The sequence below is a fragment of the Pteropus vampyrus genome, unplaced genomic scaffold (assembly GCF_000151845.1).
Source record: "Pteropus vampyrus isolate Shadow unplaced genomic scaffold, Pvam_2.0 Scaffold229, whole genome shotgun sequence".
In the NCBI taxonomy this organism is placed as follows: Eukaryota; Metazoa; Chordata; class Mammalia; order Chiroptera; family Pteropodidae; genus Pteropus; species Pteropus vampyrus.
Window position 1 is genome coordinate 209,623 of NW_011889010.1, and position 27,266 is coordinate 236,888.

The window sequence follows — 27,266 nt, forward strand, 5'->3', positions numbered from 1 at the left end:
ATATTGTAATTATAGTAAGAAATACATATTTGGTCTTCGTCCCCATTTCTGACACAGTTCTTTCTAAAACCCTTGGAATTTCCTAAGTGATAAGGGCAAGAAAGGTGTCCTGGTATTCGTAAGAAGCCCCCTTCCATCAACTCCCGAGTTTACGTTAACAAAGTAACTTTTAGAAATCCCCTAAGGGTGAGGGCTGGTTGCCGGCGGGACCAACCATGCTCAGGAGGCTGGAACTTTCAGTTCTACCCTCTGATTGCGAGGGAGGGGAAAAGAACTGGGGGCTGCATCAGTCACCAATGGCCAGTGATTCAATCGACCATGCTTATGTGATGGAGCCGCCATGAAGACCCGAAAGGACAGGTTTCAGAGTTCCCGGGGCTGGTGAACACGTGGAGGCGCAAGGAGAGAGTCGCGCTCAGAGGGGATGTGGACGCTCCGCACGCCTTCCTCACACCTCGTCCTCCGCCCCTCTTCCATCGGGCTGTTCCCAAGCTACACTCATTTATAATAACTTGTGATTTCTCTGAGTTTTGTGAGCCACTCTAGCAAATTAATCAAACCCAAGAAGGGGGTCATGGGAATCTGATGTACTGCTGGACAGTCAGAAGTAGAGGGGATGACCTGGACTTGAGACTGGCGTCTGAGTGGAGGGCAGGCAGGCTGGCGGGACTGAGCCCTTCACGTGTGGGATCCGACGCTACCTCTGGATAGACAGGGTCATGACGCGTTGAATTCTCGGACACCCAGCTGATGTCAGAGAACTGCTTGGTGGTGTGGGAAACACCACACACGGGGCTGCCTGGAGCATGGGTCAGTGTGGTACAAGGCAGGCAAGGCCTTGCCAGAGCATGGCACATAGTAGGCACATACTACAATCTCCATTCCCTCACCCCCACCCTCAACATCCCCCACCTCCCCACGCTCCGGCTAAGAACTTTGCTCCTGAAGAAACAGATCCCCTCCCTACCTACCACTGACTTCCCAAGGAGACTGTGAGCATCACGAGAGGCCAGAAGAGAACTTTCCTCCTGCAAAATTGAAATGATGACCTCATTGGAGGATCTGAAAGTACTTCAACTCGGCTTCATCGGCTCAGGCTTAAAGAGATGACCCTTGGGCTTGCTACTGATGGCCATTCCTGGCTGGGAGGCATGAAGAGGAAGGGACAGAGGCTGCCTGCAGTCCATGCCCTTTCTCTGAGAGGCTATCTTTCAGGCTGCCATTGAAGGCTGGTCCCATGTCACGGGGCAGGGGGCCCTCTGATCCTGGTAGACACAGGCCAAGCAGCAGCCAGCCCCCAGCGAGGAGCGACTAAGGATGGAGCCTCAGCGGCTGCCCTCTCCCTCACATCGCTCTGAGTCACTCCGGCAGAGACACGGACAAGGCCCCATCTCATGGGGAATGACGACAGCCACAGCTCATCCAAATTCTACTGTTTCTGAGGTGCTCGTAAGGTGTTCTTTCGTTCATAATTTAAGTCATTTGAAGAAGGTGGCAGATTACCTCTCTATTCCCGATTCACAATGACAGAGGGAAAAAAGTCTGCAGGAATGGGGAATGGGCTTGGGGCGGTGGAGAGGGTGCTGTTCAGAAAAAGAAATATGCTGTCCAATATTTACAGAAAGATTATTTATATTACAGGAATGGCCATATTCCATTTGAAATACAGGATTTATTTGAACTGGGAAACAGCTGAGATCTATAAGTCTCTTACAGTTACTTGGCTTAACTCAGCAGTTGGATAAATCATGCGTTTTCACGTGAACTGTCATTTATATTCCTGTCTCCAGAGGCCCACCTTTCCCCACAAGGCACACTTTCAGGGTACGAAATTAACGGCACCTCCTGAGATTAACAGCCCATTTTTGTGATGGATCTTTAGGCAGAAAAATTTACTAAATCCAATAGATCAATAACTGTCACCAGCATAAATACTCTAAAAGATTAGACAATCCTTCAATCATTTTTCTTTTGCCACTTTACATGTTTTACTTATTCTTTTTATTTTTGATATCACTGACCATGAGGGGAAGAATACACGAACGACTACAAGAGTCTACAATCCAAACAATACCTACGGCCCGAAATAGTATGCGTTCCCATTCTCCTCCTGGGCGAGACCCCATCCCTGCCACACCAACGACTGCCAGCTGGGGCCTGCCCTAAGGAGGCGACAGTCTAGTGACAGAGCCTTGAATTTCCCCGGTTTTGTCCTTTTTGCTTCAACATGAATCCTTCGCTATAGGCCAGAAAGAATGATCATATTCATTCTACAACATGGCCCAGAGAGGTTAAAGGATTCATCCAAAGTCACCAGTAAGTGAAAAACCAGGGATCAGAAGTCGGGTCCACAGCCGCAGCCGAGGAGGAAGGGGCACTGATCGCCGCGCTCCTCCCTGCCGAGCCGAAGCCGGCAGCCTCAGCTTCCTGCCGCTACTGCACCACAGGCAGCCGCTCCCACTTGACTGGAGTTGATATGTGAGTGGAAACCTATCTGCCATCTTTGGGTTATGCCCTTACCACTGACATTTCTAGGGACCACTGTGAAAGCCCAGACTTGAGAAAACCACCACGATGAGCAGCAAGGCTGCCCTGAGCTGCAGAGGCCATGGCAGGTGAGGTTCCTTCACCCGTAAGGGACTTGGTCTCACTCTGTCCCACTGGCCTTGGGGCCCCCAGTCCTGCCTCGGCAAAATAACAAACACCACTCATGGGGGAGAGAGGGGATCAGGGTATTATCTTCAGTTAAATTCGTGAACACCAAGGTGTACTGGGTTGAAAAGGGCCTTTCAGAAAGGAGTGAATTCATGAAGGTCTGAATTTTCTTTCAAATTATTTGGCCTTTTTTTGCTCTTGTTTTAATAAATACAATTTTCCTATGAAGACATAGCATTTCCTAAGAGAATGAGCACACAGTGGGAGAAAATAGATTTGCTATTCATAAGATCAGAAGTGCTGTTCATCTGGGGGAGATCATAAGAGACTATTTTTCTCCCCAGCTTCGCATTAGTCTTTTCACGCTGATATCATGAATCAGAATGAAATGTAAAACTGAGAATTAAGCAAACGCTTAGAATAAGGAGATCGTTCTGTTTATAGAAATCGCCTTTGCCTAGCAGTGGGCTATTAAAGCAGCAGACTACATTAGCAGTCAAGCACCTAAAAGTTTAGCAATCATATGATTAACAAGTTGAAAATAGCAAAGTGTAACAAGGAAAATATAGAGGGAGAAGACAGTGGCCTATATTATGGTTAATTATCAACACGGGAACCCTAAAATAAAAAACCACGGGCGTGGACTCAACAATTATAGCATCGGGGCCACCCACTGTATGTGGGGCAGCCATCGGCAAAGGCGCCACCCCTGGCTGGACTAACTCACCTCTGCCATCCTGGTTGTCCCCAAATCTGGAAGGGCAGACTGCACCGTGATTCGGGGCACCGGCTGAGGAAACAAGTGAACGGGCGGGCATAAAAAATCAAGAGGAGCAGAGCAGAGATAACCAGGGAAGGTTTTAACTGAATAGACTGGAGAGCCCGTCAGCTTCAGGAATTCTAACAATTCTAACAGTCAGGCATGCCAAGCGCTAGGAGCGTCACGCAAGGAAATGGAAGAAACAAGGAGCATAGCAAGAGGCCTACTCCACAGCTAGCAACACAAGACACACGCTAAAACAGTAATGCACATGGCAGGTTCACACATGTCAGGCTCTCTCTCCATTCAGACGTGACATGCGTTAATCAAGGGCTGTGTTTGTATGTACGAACGCTACAGGACTTTACAGAGAGAGGTTATTGGGACAGGAAAGATCAAGAAAGGCTTCACGGTGCAAAAGGAGGCCCGGTGAGTGCAGACACAGGAGGAGGAGTAAGAAGCCGCTCTGGCTGGAGCCCAATTCTGGGGCAGAAGATAGAGCAGGATAGATACGTGGAGAGAGACTCTGGTATCTGAAACTAACCTAATCAGGTAACGTGGTTAGAATCATCACAGATGCCTGAGCAGAGAAAGCAGAGGATCGAGAAGACTGATCTGGCGGTGGAAGGCAAACTGACTGGAGAAATATTTAAAGACTATGGCAGGCAAATCACTAATTGCAACAGAGCAGGTAGGTGTGAGGTGGCACAAGCCTGCATAATGGGTACGAGCAACATCATGAAAAAGGACTCTGCTACTTATGGACACATCATTCAACATTAAGAAAAAAAAAAGAATAAAATAATAATTAGTACCAGGATCAAGAAAAGGGATTTCAGAGGAAGAAGCTGGAACTGTGAAGAAGGAATCAGAAATTAATTTACTGGCTGCTAAGCTTCCAATGGCAGAAGTGACTATCTTGAAGAAACCACTTCTGCCTTTATACCCTCAAGCAACCTCTGGCTCCTTCCCAGGTCTCCCTGCTCCAGTGCAAGAGTCTGGATCTCTGGATGCACAGTTCTAAGAGGGCTCCATCCCGGCTGAACAAACACTCCTAGTCCTCTCTTACAAGAGGAGTCGAAATTGGGTGTCAGAGTTTGCTCTTGTTCAGTCCACAAGGAACAGCAGCTGCTGCTCACTGACCTACTGTCTCTGACCTACATTGCCTACAGATGCAGATTCCTTACCTTCCTGTTTCTCTTCTTCTGGCCCTAAGCACTCTAGGCCCTCCCAGGGCGCATCTGGGTGTCTGAGGTCCCTACGCTGTCAAGACAGAGTCTGCAGACACTAAGGCTGGACGGCAAAGTCTTGCTTCCTGTAGGGCAGCCCAGACTCTTAACCAAACAGAGAAGAGCCCACTAGGAACAAAATGGCTCACTTAGGGTGGTGGTGACCTGAGTTCACAGCACCAAACAACCACATTTCTGCAGAGGGCACCACAATAATCATGCCTTGGTGCTGCCTTTGGGAGAAAAGTGCTAGAAGGAATTAGTTTTGCAGAAGGTAAGGAGACTGTGAGAAGATCTGAGAAGAGGCAGAGAAGAGGTGATTAAGTAGGAACAGGTAAGAGATAAGGCTAAAGGGGTGAGAGGACCTAGGGATACGCGAAGGGAATATACACCGTACCCTGCAAATGCCGGGGAGTCACTGGGGGTTAAAGGTAGAAGAGTGAGAATCAGTTACGTTTAAGAAAGACAGTGTGAGTGGCCAACAGAACAGACTGAGGGAGAGCACCCTGGTGGCAGCAAGGCCATCGCACATGAGGGTCTCTAGCTTCTCCCTCAATTTCTTGACCAGGAAAGTCTCTCCCCTCAACTCCCATGACACGTCACTCCTTCCCTCTCGCACAGCACCTCCCGGTTCTTTCTCCCTTTCCCTACTCTGCTGTCAACTCCTTGGCAACGGAGTTACTTGCAAGCAAGCATCCCCCACTCTGCACACGGCCCGTGGATGCAGGGGCCACTAGCTTTTGCTTACTTTTCCCCATATCATCTGAAGTTCCCCACAAAGGAAAAGGGGTCCAGAGCATATTTCTTAGTAAAGGCTTCTTAAGTCTGAACTCCAAAGTACTTATATTTTTCAGTTGGATCTTATTTAAAATAGATAAGATTGAGATGAACATTCCCTCTTAAAGTATAAAAACAAAAATCCCATCAACGATGAAACTATAACCACCAAGAATGAAACCTTTTCTAAGATGATATAATTCTTGCCCTCCTAAATAAAGCATAGAAACATAATTTACACTTTTCTTTATGACTCAGAGTAATTTTTAAAATTCCAGTAAATGCTTTAAAAATATTAGCTGAAATGAATTAAAGGACCAGATTGAATGTGACACCATGCTGGAATCCAGTGACCACAGGAGCTTCCTGGTGCCAGGGCCCTTGGGCCCTGACTTCATGGCTCCTGGCTACTAAGCCGAAAACCTCATGTCTACTCCTCACAAGTGTCCTGTCACCATCACTCACTCTCGATAACCACTTCTTAATCAGGCAACATGTTTCATAAAGATTCCACCCAACCCCCACCATTCCAGTAAAGTATGAACCAGAAAACTGGATGATTAGATACATCTAAAATGGCTAAAAACAGAGTCAAAAACGAGATTAGACCAGGTCTGAGTGGGTTCTCAGTGTGAAGGCAATACCTTGACCACACCTGCTTCTCTGTTCACGCTCTAGTGATTTCATGGTGCCTCCCTCCATGGGAAGGAGGTAGCCGTGGCTGCCGGACACCAACTCTGGACAAGTGGGAATCACAGGAATGTACTTCTCCAACAGAGCATGTTTGAAAGGCACATGCTACAAATCAGCAGTTACAAAACAGTCACGGGGATATAAAGTACAGCATAAGGAATACAGTCGATAATACTGTAATAACCAAGTATGGTGTCAGGTGGGTACAAGACTTATTAGGAGGATCACTTCCTGAGTTATAAAAATGTCCAACCACTATGCTGTATACCTGGAACTCATATAATAGTGAATGTCAACTGAAATTGAAAATTTTTTAATGAAAAAAAAAAAAGGTGGTGCTAAAGAGAGTGGGGGTATAGATGTATAAGATTAGCCATGAGTTAACTTTTATTGAAGCTAGGTGACGAGTACTTAGGGATTCACCACGGGACCTTGTCTATTTTTTCATATTTTTCCGTGATACTGCCCTACATGAAGAAGGCAACTGGGGCTGTGATTCAGTGTACACGAACACTTATTAGGACCCGGAGTGCGTGAGGCACTGCAAGAAGTGCCGTGGACAGCACAACGATCAGAAAGACACGGGCTTTACTCTCAACAGACCAGCACTCTCGTCTGTGGGAAGGTCATGTATGTAAATAACTAAACTGTCACAGAACAGGATAGTCACTAGAATGGACATTTCAAAAGCAGAAACAACATGGAGGAGGAAAGGATCATAATGGAACAGGCCGAGAATACCTTCATGAGGGTGATTTTACTCTGAGACGGGCCTTGAAGACAATGGCATCTCCCAGGGCAAGGGGACATTTCAAACATGAAGAATGGCATGACTAAGTCAGGATGGCAAAAGAGCCACTTTATGTCTGGTGTTCCCTCTACTCACATCTGTGCCCTGGGAAAAGCTACTCCGTTTTCTAGGAGGTCTTGGTGGAGAGAGAAGGATCTAGACTGACGAGCACTGGGCAGAGGGAAGGAAGGTTAGCGCCTTGTGGAGGAGGCCTTGTGAGCGAGCGTATGGCTGATTTTCACAGGCAATAAAAAACTATCAAAGGTTACTGAATGAAGCCGTAATAAGAACTATGCTTACAAAAGATTAACCCTTAAGTAGGGGAGATACTAAATATAGAGAAATCAATTAAAGAGTTGCTTTAATGGTTCGGTGCAGAGCTAATAAGAGCTGAAATTTGGATGGTAAAAAGAAAAGGAAATAGAAGTAAAAAATCTAGATGTATGAAGGAGGCTACTGAACATGTGGAAGCAAGTGGCTGTGGAGGCAGGAGAAACAGAGTCGAATGTGATGCCCAGGACGTATGGGCGACAGGGAGAAGGGTAAAGGGTGGTATCAGCAGAAACAGGTACGTGCAGGGTTAAGGGGTACTTAGTTTTCTATATTTGGCAATGGCCTGTGATGAATTCAGCAACCTTATTAAGGGTACCAAAAATACTACAAGGTATACCAAAATCTTAAGTGTGCCATTTGTCCTTCACACATAATGGCTCAAATTTCCAAATGTGTATTGTTTGCATTTTAATGCTCTTTTACATATCCCTTGTGCAGGCAGTTGCCTCCTTTTTCAGAAGCTCAAAACATTTCAGATCAGAAGCTCATTAATCCTTACGACACATCTGGTAACTATTAATAAAAATGACTGCAAAGTATTTTGCAGCTATAAATATTAAGGAGAAGTCCCATGAGGCAAGCGAATATAAGTATAATTATCTACATTTCACACCACAGAAACCAAGGCTCAGAGATATTTACCTAATGGTTAAATGCATTAGGGTTGCCCAGTGAGTTAGTGACAGAGATGGAAAAGGACTGAGTTCTCAAGCGCCAGCTGAACCTGCAATTACACTGTCTATGGAGCACTGTTAAAACAATAGATGAGTCAGTTACAGGTATCAGAACTGTTTGGAAGTATTTCAGGGGAAAGATGATGGTGACTTCTCATATCATATCATTTTTTTTAACTCTGGCTTTCATATGCCACATGAATGAAAATCGGGCAGATTAGAATTTTATAACTAGGCATAAAAACTAATTTGGAGACCCCTTTGCCTAGAAGAATAAAGTTTTAACTCCTTGGCATGACATGAAAGACCCTCACCTCTCCCTGAGGTTGTGGCCTTCCATCACTTGTTATGCTAATCCACTCTGAACTTCCTGAATACACTGCTTTGCCAGAGGCTTCCTCTCACAGTCGCTTCCCCTAGGGGGCCATGTTCCACCTGGTGAATACCTATTCGTTTTTTAAGTGATTTCAGCTCAAGCATGATCCAGTCTTCCTGAAATTGCAGGTAAAAATGCTCACTGCTTTCAGTGTGTCATCCCCAGACATACACATATTATAACATCTACAACATCATCCCATTTATGTTTATGTCTCTCTGAGGGAGCTCCTCCAAATCAAGCTCTCTGAAAGGCAGGATTAAATTTCACTCATCTCTGTATTCTCAATAAAACAATAACAATGTTGTTGAATGAATAAACAAATAAGTGAATGAATGAATTACTTAGGTGCATGAAGAAAGCCTACAGTTGTAACTGTAACTGTACAGTACATAGGGTTTGGAAAAGACTAGACATTCTGAAATTTGGGCATATAGGTAGGTAGAGGAGAGATATCAGTTGAAGCAAAAGATAATCACTTTGTTCAAAAACAGTGAATTTTCTGTTGCATTATTTTTTTTGTTTGAAAAGGAACCCTTCCTAATAATCACACTTTACCCTGAATTTGATAAATTCTTAAGTGTCATTTTCTAATGGTTCTTTTTAAAACAATTATTTATTTATTTTTTTAATGGTGGCATTGGTTAACAAAATCCAATCAGTTTCAGCTGTACACTTTACACTGTGTGTTCACCTCTCATAGTGAGATTTCTTTCTGTCACCACATATTTGACCCCCTTTACCCTGTCTACCTCCCCTCTCCCCACTTCCCTCTGTCCAATGGTTCTTAAGTTAATATGATCTTATCTTTTTTTTTTTTAAATGATTCTAACCAATCATTTAAATCCAAGAAAGAAATCTAACTATGGGCAGTAAACGCACAATGCAATATATGAAACATAGTGTTGAATTGTACATTTGAAACTTATTGGATTTCATTGCTCAATGTTATCCCGATAATTTTTAATAATATAAATAAATAAATCTAAGCATAGGAGTATACAACAAGAGATATAAAATTAACTTTTGCTACATATAACCACCAGCCAATCTTTGATTTTCATGCTGCTAAAGTGAGAAACATATAAGAAACAAAGCAAGGCAGGGGCAGGGCATATAAACAAAATGCTTCCTAATCTTCTACTATGTTCTGATAAAAGTAATCAACAATGGATAAAATCAGACATGTACAATTACCTAAAGATCAAGACTCAGCAAACCTGATCGATATAAAGATGTTTTATAAAGGTTACGCTAATCAGAGGCAGGGTGGTTAGGCTGGAAGAACGGGAACTGAAAAGTCACAAGAGGGGAGCTGGTCGGAGGCACCCGGCACTGGCCAGAGACGAGCACTTACGCTCTCATCGACTGATGCCTTCCGTAACTGGTTCACACAGCCAGCTCCCCACGCTCATGGCGGACCCTTCTGATCTATACTCTGGCTTTCTGGGGTAATCTAGATGAGAGTGTCTTAGCTGTGGTGACGCCAGCACTTCCGTCCATCTGGCAGTTACATTTCTCATTTTAAATGAGTAACAGCATTCGAATTGATCCGTCAGTCCTTTGTTTGTGTAAATCTGATCACCTTTGGGCTTGCACATCTGGAAGGTGGCAATCCAGTCCATATGAATTCTCTAAGTGATACCACCCAGAGAGGATGACAGGTGGTCACCAGCTGGTTCCCATCAGAGCCCACTGTTACCCTACCTGCCACATGCCCCTTTCAATCAATGACCTTAAGGTATCAAATTGTCAAGCATGGGAAGGTGACTTTGTTTTTCTAACCAATATGACAATCCTTCGTGAGGTGTTTGCATACACTTGAATAGATTCTTCCAGTTCAAATACATTTTCCAAACTGCAGTCAGAGCAGCTTTCCAAAATACAAATTTGCCCATGTCATTCTCCTGCTTTAAAACTGTCAATAATTCCCCCCATTGCCTATAGATAATTTTTTCAGAAAGGAATAGTCAAGAAAAGGAAATATAGATAGGTCCTACTCGGTGTCTTGCCATGGCTTGACCAGTCTCTCCTTCAAATACTTTATAGATTTATTCATTTCACAAATATAATCATTTGCTATTTTTAATGAAATTTTATTTTATTAAAATAAAATTTTAATAAATTTTCCTCAATATTTAACTCTGCATCTAATATTACCCTTTAACTCCACATTGTCCAACATGGCAACCACTAGCCACACATGTAACTGAGCACGTGAAATGCAGCTAGGGTGACAGAAGTGAAAAAAAAAAAATTTTAATTTTAATAATATATAAAATTTTTTAGATTAAAGTGCTTTTAAGTATATATGAAACAGCCTGGGTACATAGATCTATTTTTTCAACTTTATGAATTCTAAATGCAGATCAGGTATTTCTGACAAAAATTTAGTCTCCTAACTGAGATGTGTTAGAAATGTAAAATACAAACCTGACCATACAGAAAAAAAGATGGAAATATCTCAGTAAGTTTTTTTTATACTGATTACAGATGAAATAACAATATTATGAACATACTGGGTTAAGTAACTATATTATTAAAATTAATTTGACCTGTTTCTTTTTACTGTTTAAAATGTGGCTACTAAAAATTTAAAATGGCACGTGTGGCTGCCATTCTTGTTCTATCAGACAGCACCGATCTCACAACTCGGCACTGTTGCTGAGCGGTGCAGATGAAACCCCTGGCAAACAGTGAACACTCAGCACATTTGCAGAGGATCACGGCCATGAGAATCACTGGAATGCTGTGTGTTATCATCAGATATCTCTAGGCTGGCTTACCATGTGCACATTTTTAAACAATCAGCAATTATATCTGATCTAAAATAATCTAAACTTTCTACTCATGTTTATCAGTCCCAAAGCCATTCAGGATACATTTATTTTCTTTTAAACAAAGCATCTTAGGTTTTATTAATCTACGCTTTCACAAACATGTGCCAGGTACCTACTATATTCTGTGCCAGGAGCTGGGGATACATCATGGGTAAAATCAAACATAGTTCCTCTGCTCCTCAGAAACAGGCACTCGGGGTCTAATACCCAGTATTCCTATTTAATTTTAATTACACAAAAAACTAAAAAGGCCCATTTCTTCTATCAAGAGGTAACCTATTTTATTAGTGGATAAAAGTGAATAAGACCATCCAAATAAACTTTATTTCAATATATATGCATTACTTTAACTTACTAGAGGTAGTGCATATAGAAAAATATAAATACTGATATTTCTGGAGTTGTCAGAAAAGATACAGTTCTTTATTTTAGAATTTAGCTAGTTTATTTTTTAAACTTCTACATGATAATTGTTAAAACTTAAATATTGATATAAAAAATAATTTATTTTTTTAAAACAAAGATGCAATATTCACTTTACTCAAAATAATGGTTGTTTTCCAAGTGTCTATGTTACTTAAAACATATAATATTTGTTAATCTAAAAATCAAATAATAGGGTCTAAATCTAGGCTATCACCAGCCTGGTATGCCCTATAAGCTTAACTTTTAAATTGTTGAAATAAAAGAATACTTTGTGACATGTAAAAATTACATGAAATTTAAATTTCAGCGTTATAAATAAAGCTTTAATGAAATGCAACCAGACTCGTTTGCTTAGTACTGGCTATGACAAGTTTTGACAGCGCATGCATGGCCTGCAAAGCCTAAAATAATACTGTCTGGCCCTTTATAAAAAAAGTTTGCCAATCCTTGATCTATAAAATTATACTAAAGCATACAATGAAAATTCCTGAAAAATGGTTGGCAATCAACTTCTCTACTGCCTCCGAAACTATATTTTCATTATTTTTCAGATCAGCTACTAATCCTGGCTCTGAAGACAACTTTGTTTACTTAGTAACTCTAAGTATATAAATAGAGTTCCATATATTTCTGGGGCAAAGGTAGACCCTAAAATGTTATGATTTTGAAAAACTAAAATGGAGGTAAAAGTCTTCTACCAGTAGTAAGAGCGCCTAAGAATTCATCCCTAGAGCAACGGAACAGAAATCACTTGACTTAAGTTTGAAAAGAAGTCTGCACTCCATGCCTTTGCAAACTCCCCTTTTGTTAATTCGAGAACAACTAAATGTAGCATATCATATCCAAATATATTTATTATGTGTGGAACTACATTACAGGAAAAAATGCTTACATACATTATTTTTTAAAGAACGTGAACAATTAAGGAAAACTGAAGGCTAGAAAATGAGGCTCAATCCTTTTTCTAGCATGAGTTTGTTAAGATGATGAACCCTTAATCAAATCACAGGGTAAGCATTTACGTGGTTTGGTTCATCAAGGAAGCCCAAGTATGAAGTAGCCTAAAACGGCATCTTCGTGCACAAGGGCAGGACTCGTACGTAGCTGTTTTTTTCTCATTTTACATATGGAAAGATCACTGACATGAAAGATGAAATAACTATACAAGCATCTTTTCCATTAGCACCAGCGATGTGCAGGGTGCTGCTCTCTCAAGGCTTTGTCTACCTACCACACCGGAAGCTGTGCCGAACCTGGAGAAAACCCCCTGCGGTTGACAGGGCCATCCTAAGCAAAGTCAGGACACTGAAAAGGGGCAGACAGTGAAACAAAGACAGGCTGGAAATGTGACTGTACTTTTGATGGTGGACATTAGATCTGAGCATTAACTCTTTAATTCCATAGACAAAGCTAACATGCCACTGGAGTCTTTATGTTTGAAGTATATAAATAGCTTCGTCTGAATACAAACTTCTAGATACATGAAAAAAGCTATTATGCCAAATTAATTCAATCTAACTAATTAGAGAGCAGGAAGTTCTTTCAATTATTTTATGTGCTGTCTGAGAAACACACTTGAATATGAGTACAGATTTCATTAATTGCAGTTCATTATTTTCCAGATTAGTTACTAAACTTGCATCAGAAGGTCAAAGACAGCAATTTTGTCAGCTGTCACCTCCTCCAGCGCAGTGTCTTTGCATTTCTGGGACTCAGACAGATATTGATTATAAACAAAAACAAATCTCCATAAAGATGAGAAACATAAATCTTTATGAATATGGTCAAACCAAAAGATTTTGTAAAAGATAAGAATCTTCGTTTTTAAATCTTTCAAATAAACTGTTAACTTCTACCTTACAAGAAAAGATCCATGAATCTTTTCAAATATTGAAATATAATGCCAAAAAAAATAGCATCTTGATCTGAGAACCAGCTGACCCCAAAGAACAAGTTAACAAACATCAATCCTTTTATTAGAGTTTCACTGTGGTTGTATGTTTGTATCTTTGTGTGAGGGAGGGAACTGAACATTCTTGTTTGAAAATGTCAAGGACACACTGATTAAAAGTACTTTTTTGATAATAATCGCTCCTTCCTTACACAACTTCTGCCTCCTTCCACCTAACAATGAAAATATGAGGCATGAGTGGTAGAAACAGCACCTATTCCATTCCTTGGTTCTTACCTGGACTGTTTTTATATTCTCAAAATCTTATTTTTAAAAAAATAGAAGAGACAGAAATCCCATGTTGTTGTTTTTTTAAGAGTACCCTGCTATCTATAAATCATTTCGCTTATTCGCAGTTGTTACCATTCCCTTCATTAATTTCATTTCTGTCATTCTATGCCTTTCATGCCACCCCAGCCTTATACAACTCTCCCCGCCTTTGGTGTTGATCTGCCTTGAATGCTTATACAGCCGACTCTCTCAGTCATTGTTTGGTTAAACTATAAATAACTCCTTTAATCTTTCCTCATAAATCATTTCTGATGTTATTCTCTGAAATAATTCCAGTTGGTCAGTGGATTTCTAATAGTAACAAATCCAGAACCGAGTGCAAGAATCTAAGTGCAGTCTAATTATGCCGAAGAGAACCCGGGGGTAGTGTTTAGGTACATTATTAGGTGACTGTTATTCTGTTTCAGAGAAGAGTTTTAAGTCTTCAAACTAAACTGGGACAGACACATAAAAAGGAAGAAGTTTTAATATCTTTCGTCATACTTAGGTGGCAAATGGAGAGAGAAATGGCTTTAGGAATGATGGCGAGAGAAGGGTGTGGGTGCGGTGGGAACGAGAGCATGCTGTTACACGTGGTTGCTTTGGTTACCATGTACTGTCTCTGTTGATACTCAAACCATCTGGGGATTTCTGTTTGTTTTCTGTGCTGTTTCACATTATAAGTCTTAAGCAAGGTTATTATTGACTTATTGTCTCTAAGTTTTATGCAATGTTGATATCAATATTTATCCCATCCTACACTGTAGAATTGATCCAGATTCCTTTTAGGTGTGTGTACTGACTTCTATTTTTCTGGGTTCTCTTTCTGATGATATTCTGAAACCTACACATTTTTTAGTCTGTTATTATTACTTAATAATTATTTATACTGGCCTCTGAAATTAGCATCCTAACAAAGTACTAGCAGCAAATAAAAAAACAGAATCAAAATGAGAGCAAGGTTCAGGGTGTTTGTGTATTTCTTTATGCTACTAGTAAGTCATACCATTAGACTTCACACAGAGCTATAGCAAAGCCCGGCCGTGAAAAGGTGATCTAGAATGCTCGTCGGTATGCATTTTTGTTTCAGGCTAACTAGGTTAGTGATACAGAGGATTTCCATTTAACTAACAACATCTCCCATTAATCTCTTTGGTAGAGAGAGAATGAAATGTGGATTGGAGATGGAAGTTACTGAATATGTGTGTAGAGCTGAAATGTGTTCATCTGTCACTCTGACTTGAAGGGGTGACCTCTAGTTGCATATGACAGGGTTCTCTCTTCTGCCCTATAATGTTCAATATTTTGTTTATCACTCAAATGTAGATACATTATACCCTTAGAAAGTTTGCAGATGATAGCTAGAATGCATGTATTTTATAAATAATCACTCAAAAAATCTTGATATCCTAGAAATGTTAAAACGAAATCAAAATACGAAATTTTAGAAACAAATCTAAAGTTCCTTATTTTTTTTACAAATCGATTAAACATAATAACAGAAGAGAACTCATTGACAAGAGTGTAAACAAATAAACAGGAAAATGAAAGAGAATGTTAATGACCAGAAGCACAATGAGCTAATAACCGCCTTAAAAAAAAAAAAAAAGCAATCATATGCTACTTTGGTAGAAGTACATTATTTAGAAGAGGAAGGTAATAATAGTTGTACTATTTTCAAGAGTAGGGGTTACTGTATCACCTCTGGGCTCCCTAGTTTAAGCAAGACCCTGGCAAGACAACTGAAAAATCACAAAACAATAATTATATGAGATATAGTTGACTAATCTATAGCTGGAGTAGCCCGAGAGAGCACAGAACCTCCACCTCCCCTCCCTTTAACTCCTGAGTAATAGCAGAGAAAACTCTGAGGCAAAGACTGGTTGGAAATAAGCCAACTTTTTCCAGAGAAGACTTGGAGGTTCCACAAGGAGGGGTAGAATAGGTTATCAAAAAAAGTAAGAACCTCAACTTTTCACTATGTAATCCAATTCTCAAGTGAATGGGATGCCATTAAAGTAAAAAAAAAAAATTGGGAAACACTAAAGTAGCCAACATAACATTGTTCCTGTTGCTGTTACTTTGAAACTCCACTGGCACTAAAGTGTTCCATTTGTAAGGATGAAATCCCACTCAGGAGGTAAAAACTTAAAGCATAATTAAAGTGGTCCAAGTAATAGAACCTCGTTATTGATATTGTCATTTAAAATTATAATTTATTTCTTTTAGAGCTTTATCAGAGATAGTAAAAATGAAATTAATATAAGCATCTTTGATCAACTAAATACAAAACAATAAGCTAAAGTTTTTCTCTCATTTAAGAATGGTTCTTTAGTATAACTTAAATCAATCTAGGAAAGAAAGATCATGAATATGTCTTGATATTTCAAATTCCCATTCAGATGTGATTCTCTCACCTCTAAACTGTAAACATAGTTCTTTATACCACTGTATGACACTTGGTACATACAAAATAATATTATAATCTGTATATATGTCATGGTCAGTCAACCGATAGACCTTTTGTTACTGACTATGCCCCTGCCTTCAAGGATTACATTCTAGAGGAGAGATAATTAATAAATATACAGACATAACAATAACTCTCAAGGGAAAGATGAAACATAGTAATATAGTGTACCACATATGGTGGAGGCTATTGTTTTACTTTGGTTGGTGAAGACCACTCTAAACTCAGACATACTTCCTTAGAGTGGCCTTTCTTAGCCACTCGAATAATAAACCACTCTTCTAGAGACCTAGGAGCCATGCAAAGACTTGGAGAAGAGTAGTCCAAGTGGAAGGAAAGACAAGTACAAAAACTCTTAAAACCAAAAGGAGCTTCGTGTGTTATTGAGATTAACACACACACACACACACACACACACACACACACACACACACACACCACACACACACACACTAAAACAGCCAATATGGCTTAGTATGGTGAACAAAGAGGAGAATAAAGGGAATAAAGAGTAAAGGTCAAGGGGACCAGATCACAGAGGATGCTGTCAGCCAAGTAAGGAATTCAGATTTTATTCAGTTTCAGTGAGAAGCAGTGGAAAGTTTCAAGCATGGACTAATGTAAGGCTTTAAAGGATCACTCTGGCTACTCTATAAATGATAAGACTGTTGTGAGGCAAAAAACAGTGTCAGATACACCCACTGGGAGGCCACTGCAATAGTCAAGGGATGATGGTAGTCTGGACGAGTGATGAGAAATGGAGATGGCCAGAAGTCACTGGATTGGAAGTGGCTGGTACCTACACGATTTTACTGATGGACTATTTGTAAGGTATAAGCAACTAGGTGGATGTCTGTGCTACATAACGAGATGGTCATGTATTTTTCTAAGTATTCTGTGTGTTGGGAGTAAACAGACTTGTAAGCTGAAGCAAACAGTCATGTTATAGATTTGTAAAATGTGAATGCCTAACTGATATCTAAGTAGAGAAGTTTAATAAATAATCAGATCCATGAAGCCAGAGCTCAGTGACAAAGTCTGGGCTGGAGATGGAAATGTGAGTATTGTCAGTGTATAAAATAGTCAAAGCCATGGGACTGAATGACACTACCCAAGGAAAGAATTAGGTTTTAAAAAAGAAAAGGGTGGCCCAGGACAGAGCTCTGGGGCACCTGAATGTTAGCAGCTTGGTGGAATAAACGGCGACTGAGCAGTCAGCAGAAGGGAAGCCAGCAAAGGTACCGCCAAAGGAAGCCTAGAGATGAAAGTGTTTCAAGCATGAGGCTGCTGGAAGGTCGAGTCCGATGAGGACAGAGTGCAGGCACCATGTAGATGTAGCTCCCTGGCAACCTTAAGAAAAGGTCCATCAGTAACGTGAGGATCTCACAAACCAACTGGATCATTTTAGCTCTACTATTAGGCATCTTTGTTAAGTCCAGTTTTGTATTTATCTTTTTATTTATTTATAAAATATAAAACATGTGGGACCACTTTCCCCAACATCTTTGCTCATATATGCTCAAAAAGAAAGTAAACTGAATTAACAAATACTGCTTTAAGATCTCGTCGAAATATTTCAAGATCGTCTCCCTTAAATTGGGTAAATTAGTTATCTTCCAATTTCTAGGTTTGTTTCTGACACATTATTGCTCTTCTAGAAGAAACAATCACTTATTGTCAAAACAGTAAAAATAATTTCTTATTGTAGCAGATGATGTGACTTTCTATATTAAAAACTCAAAGTAACTTTAAAAAATAATTGTAACTATAGTAGGCTGATTCAATGACTTCTAATGTCATTCCAGTCTCCTTTAATGTATATAACTGTCTTCACCAAAAAGCAATTGAAAAACAATGGTTATTAAACTTTAATGTGAATAAGAATGACCTTGGCTGCTTATAAATGTAGATTATGGCGCGGGGTGGGAGGAGAGGTAAAGGGGTCTAATATTGCGGGTTAGAGGAAGGGTGGGTAAAGGGGATCAAATATATGGTAGCTGAAGGAAACTGGACTTTGGGTGGTAAACACACAATAGAATATGCAGATGTTAAATTATAATGTACACCTGAAAATTATATAATTATATTAACCAATGTTACCCTAATAACTTAATTAAAAATAATAATAATAAAATAAATGCAGATTATAAGGTGCCTCCAGGAGGGATTTGGGGTATGAAATCAGGCTGTATTTTTTTTAGACACCTTTTTAAAAAGTTACCATGAAAATTCTGACACAGTGCATGACTCATGCTTTGGGAAATAACAGAAAATGGAAGTTTCTAGCAGAATAATGTGTACAATAACAAACCCTTGGAAAAATCATTTTACCTACCCCAACCCTCACCAAGTATTAGACTTGCTATTTCTTTTAGCTCTCATGGTCATAGATTTATTTTGATAACTTTCAAGCCCCTGTCATATGCCTAGTTAAATTTAAAGATTTCCAAAATCTCAATGTTTTCATCTAACACGTGTTCACGTATGCTTATGTAAATGCTTATATAATGCTAGATTGAAAATATTGTACATCTGCACAGCAGCCTTACAAAACTAACACCATCGCCTTGCATATGCATTCATAAACTTAGAAAATTCTTTTAAAAAGTTAAGGTCTCAGACAAGGATTCACCTGCATTTAACTCGAATGTTTAAGTGAATGTGAAGAAGCTGATGTCAAAAGACCTACTCAACAACTGAACTTGCACTGTATGTGCTTTTGAATGAGTATAAATAAACCCTCATTTATCATTTTCTGCTGAATTCACACCTAAATAAGTCTAGAAATTGCATTTCTAACAGGCTTCCCATTCACAATTTCATAAGAGCAGTTTCCTGATTATCTGGAAAACCCTTTAACATTTTCTCTAAAACTTATTCTAAGGGTGGGTAGAGTTTTAAGAAAAAGGGGAAATAAAACAAATGATCACTTTTAATATTGTAAGTGAAAGAATAGGTAAACCATAGTAGAAGCAAAAGAGGTTGAGAGAGAAGGGCAGTGATGATATAAAATTATTTGAAATAAGAAATGAAATCAAGAATTAAAAATAGAATTACATTTTCTGTTTGGCAATACACAAACAACACTAAGTGCACTTCATAAATTTTACTATTGTTGCTCTAAGTGATATTACCATAAATCACATTAGTAGCGTACTTGGCATTTTTTAAAAGCAAAAAGGATTGAGAGTGTCAATAAGTTTAAACAGCTCTGTTATCTCTGAAGAGAGTGGAAGAGAAATTATCACAAGCTTTTACCAGGTCTAAAAGCCCAGTTTTAACGCCCCCACCACCATTGTCGCTGTCCCCCGCTGCCCCCCTCCCCTCCAGCTTCGGTGCAACGTACAGTGTCGTTTTGCCAGCAATCTATTAGGAAAATGTTCACTGTTGCTTTCTTGATGCTTTTACCTGATGTGCAAGGGGAGGTGGCTGTTTGCCCCTTTTCTCGTCGCGGACAGGGAAGAGAGACTTCAGCAGCTTCGGCATCTGCGGCACAAAGGATTTTACTGGATGCAAGTAGGAGGCCGCTAGACCACTAAATCCTGTCAAAAATATTAAAAGAGAAAGAGGTAAGACAAAAACATAGACTCAGTGAAGAAAACTAAATTACATAGACATTTTCTTTACTGTAAATTTGCCAAATATCATTTGTAAGCAAATCTAACAACAACATAAATCAAAAAAGTAGCCTTAAAATTTAATATTAAAAAAACATAGCACCATTAGAGTTACACTCAAACACAGTGGTGTTTCCTTTTCTAATTAAATATAGCAGCAACTAGGGTACCTCTAAAATGTTCTAATATCCAGTGTTCCTTTTAGTATGCAAAAGGTAATCCAACCCCAGTCCTGGTCACTAACTGGCTCAAATACTAACTTCTATCTTTGAACAAAATGGAGTTTTTCATTTTTAAATCGCAGAGCTGATGACACACATGCACAGCATTCCATCTATACTTTAAACTCTTCAAAGTCGGGGACTATGTATTATTCAACTTTAATTTTCCATGCTATTTACTGCATGAAGATGATGAAACTGACCTTTCAAGGAGAGAGTCATGTTTTTAGTTGTTTTTTACAAGAGAGGGACAGATGTCCTAAAACAACCACATTTTTACCACTCTTAATTACCAAACACTGGGATCAGACATGCAAATAATGCCTATGATAGAAGATTTCCTCCGCTTAGTGAAGAAAACTAAATTTTTAGGAAAATGTAATCCAAGTCATAAATGATAAAAGACTGTATCTTCATGATACATTTATTTTTTAAAAAAGCAAGAGAACTTGAGGAATTTGTATGTCACACTGCCTGAAGAGAAGTACACAGACACCCCCATATCTCTTCATGCTAACCCCTGAAATGACTCCAATTCTGGACCTATATACAGTTGTAAGGTTTCTACATTTTACATAAAGTAGTATATAGTAATTCTAAGTAAACTATGAAAAGGTAATGCTATTTTGTAACCATGAGAGCAATAACTGAAAAAATAAAGCAAAGAGATAGCTATAATGTCAAGCGATATGTTAAAACTAAGTTTAAAAAGTTAAACAATATATAAGAAAGACAAAAATAAGAAAGAAAAGCAAACAGAAAAAAAAGAGACAAACAGAAAATAAGATAAATTTAAGATGAACAAAGAGCCAGAAGATAGAATCATCTAAATGCTGAGAAAAAAATTAGGGACAATCTAGAGTTCTACATGTAGTTGAACTAACACTCTAGAGTGAGGATGACCTCTAATTAAATAAAGATCTAGCCAACAATTAATCCAAGGCTGCATATATCACAAAAAAGAGAGACAATCAGACATCCTGTGTCTCTTGAGGGAAGTACTCAAAACTACCCATTCGTTTATCCTACCTCCCTCACCTCTCTCAAATTGGCCTGAATCTGACCAGAGCTGTAGATCTGCCCACCAATTTACAGAAAATAAAGGAGACAGAGAGAATCACGTTTAAAGAACCTCGTGGGGATGTAACCAGCAAAAATAAGAATGTACAGTCTACTGTACAAAAACCTGGTCTCTTCAACGATAACGTCAATGAAACAAATACACTGCGACGGAGAAAAAAGATAAAGAGGAGCCCATACATTCAACAGACTTAAGACACATATCGACTAATCACCATGTATAAAACTTGGGTTTTCATTCAAAATACATAAAAGATATTTTTGATCCAATTAGGAAAATCTAAACATAAACAAGATGTTTAATGATATTTAGAAATTAATTTTCATTTTTCTCAGGAGTAAACTATTATTGTGGGTACTGCTTTAGAGATACATGTACAAATATTTACAGATAAAATAGTACCTGGGATCTTCTTCAAAATCATCAAGATAGGGTGTGGAGAAGTAGTGGGAGTACAGCTAAGTAAGACTAGTGATGAACTGATAATTTTGAAACCAGAAGGGGGTATTGAGGGCATGTCATATTTCTCTTTTTACTTTGTATGCTAGGTATTTTCCAGAGTAAAAGGATTCTTCAGAGTGAGAGCAAAATAAAAACTTTAACATATAAAAGAAAGAGTTTGTCACTAAAAGATGGTTTCTAAAAGCACTTATGATTAATATAATTCACTAAAAAAAAAACTATACTCAGAAGAATCGGGTGAGGTACAAGAAATAATAATGATCAAAGCGGTAAATATGTAAATCAAGGAAGCACTGATTATATAATGTATGAAGCAGCATGTATGACTTGAACAGAGATGCTAAGCAAAAGAAACCAAACACAAAAAGATTATGTATTGTATGATTCCATTTATATGAAATTGTAGAACAGGCAAAACTAATCTAAAATCAGAACACTGGCTGACTGCGGGGAGTAACTGGAGTCACATAAATCTTCTATATCTTGACTGGGGTGTAAGTTACATGGGTAAACACATTTGTCAAAACTCATTAAATATGACCCATAGTCAAGATAAAAGCAGTTAACAGAAATAGAACGTGAGATGGTCCAGATACTGGATTTAGCAGATGAAAACTTTAAAGCAGCTTTTATACACAGGTCCAAAGATATAAAGAAGACTATGGCCTTAACAAATATACAGATAGGGAATACCAGCAGAGAAATTAAAACTATTTAAAAAAGAAGAAAGTGGAAATTCTAAAACTGAAAAGAATAAGTGAAATAAAAAGTTACCTGGATATGCTAAACACAGGATTGTAAATGGCAAAAGCAATTATCCAATCAGAAGAAACAAGAATAAAATAAAAAGATTTTTTAAAAAGTTGAAAAAGAATAGTGCTTCTGTGACCTGGGCAATCAATATTAAGCAATCCCACACATGTATAATTAGATTATCGGAAGAATCAGAAAGAGAGAAAAGGACGGAGGAAAAAATTTAATGAACTAATAGCCGAACATTTCCCAAATTTGTTGAAAAACTTCAACTTACAGATCCAATAACATGGATGAAACCCAAGCAAGATAAATAAAAAGAAAACTATACCTAAGCATATCATTGTTTAACAAGAATGAGGAGGAGGTGGGGAAAGGGAAGGAGGAAGAGGGAGGGGAGGAGGGAAGGGGAGGATGAGGAGCGAGGGGGAAGAGGAGGAGGAGGAAAAGAAGAAAATTTTGAGAGCAAAGACACATTACGTGTAGGGTAAAGGTGACAGAAATGATGGCTGCATTCTCATCGGAAAAGGAGTCTAAAAGATAATGTAACATCTTTGAAGTGCTAAAAGAAACAAACTATCAACCCAGAATTCTCTATCTAGAGAAAATACCCTTCAAAAAAAAGGTGAAATTAAGATATTCTCAAATAAAGAGATCATTCTGCTCTATGAGTACTGTACAATAAGAAATAATACAGGATATTTTTCAGGCTACAGAAATTGCATCAGATGACTATAAGGTCTTCAGGAAGAATTGGATAGAAATAATAAACATAAAGGAAAATAGAAAAGATTATCTATAGTCTCTTCATTTCCTTAAAAGTGGCAATTTTAAAGTAAAAAAGAGTAACATTGTAAAATGGGTTCATAACATCTTTAAAAGATATAACAACAACAACACAAAATAAGGGGCAGGTGGGGAACAGGTAAATGGAATTACACTGTTACAAGGCTCTTATATTTGTGCAGTAGGAAGTGATATTAATTTGTAGACTGTGATAGGTTAAGAATGTATGCTATGGTCCTTGAGAAGAGACTCTAATAAGTAAAAAATACAGGTATACCCAAAAGCCAAAAGAGGAAATAAAAAACACTAAAAAATATTTTTCAATTAAACCAAAAGAAGGCAAAGAGGAAGTCACAGTGAAGAAGAAAATAAAAAGGCCAAAGAGAAACCAACAGCAACATGGCAGACATAATAATATCAGATGTAAAAGAACTAAACATGTTGATTAAAAGGAAGAAGTTATCATATTAGATATTTTTAAAAAGCTAGCCCTAACTATGTGCTGTCTGTCTACAAGAAAATCACTTTTAATTTAAAGACAGATATAGGCTAAAATACAAAAGACTGAGAAAAAGATACACCATGCAAACAATAAGCCAAAGAAAAGCTTATGTGGCTGTATTAATGTCAAGCAAGACACATTTCAACGTATTACTAGAGATGTAAAGGGACACTTCACAATAAGAAATATCACTTCGTCAGGAAAAAATAACAACCCTAAATGTGTATATCCCAAATAGAGTTTCTAAGTGAATGATGCAAAAACTGATATAATTAAAGGGGAAAAGAGACAGTTTTCACAATCATCTTTGGAGATTCAATGCCCTCAGTGACTGATCGAACAAATTGAAAAAAAAAATCAGTAAGGATACAGAAAATTTGAACAAGGTTATCAGCCACCTTGACATAACTGATATATCCAGAACACTATGCCCCCAAACAGAATAGACATTCTTTTCAAGTGCACATAGAATGTTCACCAAGATAGAACAGTTTTAAAAAATTTCAAAAGACTGAAATATTAAAGAGTCTATTTCTCTGATCATGATGAAATTAAATAAGGAATCAATAATAAACATACCCCGCAGATATATGAAAATGAATTAACATGCTCAATAACCCATGGCTCCAAGAATAAATCACAGGGAAATCAGAAAATATTTTGAATATAATAATAATGAAAGCACACATGCCAAAATCTGTGAAATGCAAAAAGAAATAACAGAAATCAATGAAACAGAAAATAATACCAAATGTTGGTTCTGTGAAGAAACTATGAAAACTGAAAACCTGCCTCAAAAGTATTTCAAGAGAAACAGAAAAAAAAAATTATATATATGAGAATAAAAAGGACTATCAAAATAGATCCCATTAAGAGGGCAATAGAGAACACTAACATTTATGAAAATAAATTTAATAATTTAGATGAAATAGAAAATTCTCTGCAAAACATAACTTATGAAAACTGTTTCATAAGGAAATACAAAAAGTTAAATAACCCTACATTAAAGAAACTGAAGTCATAATTTTAAATCTTCCCAGACAAAATTCCAGGCCCAGATAGTGTCACCGGCGAATCCTATCAAACATTTAAGGAAGACATAGCACCAAGTTTACATAAACCTTTTCAGAAAAAAAAGATAAGGAAAAATTTCCCAAGTTATCTTACGAGGCCAACATAATCATGATACTAAAACCTAAGAAAGACATTATTACGAAAAAAGTACAGACATTCATCGTATTATATATACACAAAAATCCTTAACGAGATATTAGCAAATGGAATCAAGCAAATATAAAGGATAACACATTAATGATCAAGGGATATTTATCACAGGAATTCAAGACAAATCCAACATTCGAAAATCAATATAACTCAACATGTTAAGACAAGAAAAGAGATAGACCAGGAGGACGGTGGTTACCTGGTAGGAAATCCTGATTTAAACTATTTCTGAAAGCTGCTCAAATTTCATAGGAGTGATTGACAACAAAAATATAACTTACCCGGATCAGGAGAATGGGTATTTTGGGGACAATCAGGGAGGGGTGGGGCAACTGGAGCTACTCCTCTGGAAACTGCAATTTGAGACACATCCTGTTGACTTTCCCACCGGCCCTATTGGGGACAAAATTGGAAATTTTTATTCAAATCAATCATTTAACAAAAAAATACCTAAAGATATTTATGGAAAAAAACTGCTGTACGTTACCAACACTTTATTCCCTTTACAGGACACGGTCAATTTGATTACGTAAGTATTTTTCCTCTTGTACTTTTCATCTTCTTTATAGTATTAATTTCCCTGGTAATAATACCTCACATTTCCATTTCCCTCTAGTTTACCATTTTTAGGCTCCTCAGTTCTAACCTAACATTCTTTCTACTACATCAGGTTGCTCCCACGAATGCGGATATATTAACACATTCCTTCTGAAATCCTCCCTTATGTTCTGCTTCTTAGGCTGTTTCTGCTCTTCTGTCTCAAAATACTCTTTTTCACTCCAGATTCTCGTCTGAAACCCAGGAACAACTCTAGTGGTATCAGGGACTCTTCCTTCCTCTCCAGGAGTGTATTTCCCATCCATTCACATATCATTCATGAAAGGAAAAATTCTAGAACAGTATATTACCACAATTCTCATTTTAAATAGACAGTACAGATAAGTTCCAGTTAAGTCCAAACCAAGTGATCACAAGTTCCCAATAATGAAAGCCTCTAAATTAACAAGTTTTATTATACTCTCAACTTATTTTGTACATTCCCATTAAAGAGATTTTACTGCAGAATACTAGAACAATGCCAGCCAAGTGATGGATTAATTTGCCATTCTAAAACTTGCAGTGAGCCATAAAAATAGTGATACCATCATAGCACTTTTAACATCAGTCCCATCTAGGAAAGGAATAAACCTCAGCCAAATGTTACATACAAGTAATGGAGGTGAGATGCAAATGTTTTAAATGCTTTAAGTTACCTTTGATCCTCTGATAATCACTCCGACTTCCTTTTCACTATAGTTAAATGGTATTATCTATTAGTTTAAGTTAGTATTTCACACATGAAGTGACCCTACCATTGACTTCGGTTTTCATTAGTAATCACCTGCAAAGCAAGTTCTTCACTGCTCCTGAAGATGGACTGAGGTGGAAAAGCCTCTTGGGTTTCAAACATGTATTGGAAACCTATCTGCTTTTAGCAGCGACCTAAGCACTGATCATAAAATCAATAATCCCTAAGTGATCTGGATGCTGTTTACCTTAGAGAACACTTTTCCATAAGAACTCTCTCAGCACTTGATATTTTAAAGAACAATATGATGTTTAGCATTGGAAGCAAGAAAACAAGACATGAAAAGATGATTTGGGAAACCATGAATTCTGAAATACCTCACTGAAAGAGCATTTGTGTTACTATGAATCACACACTGATTTACATACTTTAATGTTTCATTAATTTTTTTTTGCATTTAAATTTAATTATCTGTCTGGGAAGCTGCAGCTCTGTGTGCTCTGGGACATCACAATCAGGTGGCTGAACACCAAGGTCAACACTTTGGAGCTCCTCGGAGGGAAAAAAGTCTCATGCTTTGTTTAGTGGTAAGCTCAACGCAAGGTTGTTTTTAAAACGACTTACTTAATTTGAGAATAAATATATTTTCATATTTTAGATTTTTCTTCCTTGTTTAGCAGCTGACAGATTGGCACTCTGTCCCTTAAGAAAACTAAGGAGTTGATTTGGAGTCAGCACCCCAGCTGTTTGGTGTATAATGGTCCAATGACAAATAAAATAAGTATCACCTCTTCCCCAAGGCACACTTGGGGCTCTGCTAGCTTCCGAGTCATGGTTCCCTGCTCGCACTCCCACACACAATGTTACTACCAAATCAGAATGAAAGCAATAACTCTTACTATCTCCCGTAGTCAAATATCTCAAGTGAGGACATCTGAAAAGGCGCACACAGCGCTTACACCGCCTTAGCCACATTGCTACCCCATCAGATCATAAAAAATGGAGACACATTTCACTTCATCCATCTGCCTTAACCGTCATCTTAACCTTGAGGAATCTTCCACATTAACTGTTCCCAGGTCTTGGCG

The 27,266-nt window shown here is 38.4% G+C and overlaps 1 protein-coding gene across 1 annotated transcript in view; it reads right to left on the reverse strand.

The window, feature by feature from the left end:
* The window catches only part of KIF13B (kinesin family member 13B), a 182,882-nt gene that overhangs the window by 10,436 nt on the left and 145,180 nt on the right, over window positions 1-27,266 (reverse strand). Inside the window, 4 exon segments of the mRNA XM_023519655.1 lie at window positions 929-1,028; window positions 3,383-3,445; window positions 19,653-19,786; window positions 25,172-25,283. Coding sequence (XP_023375423.1) covers window positions 929-1,028; window positions 3,383-3,445; window positions 19,653-19,786; window positions 25,172-25,283 — 409 coding nt within the window.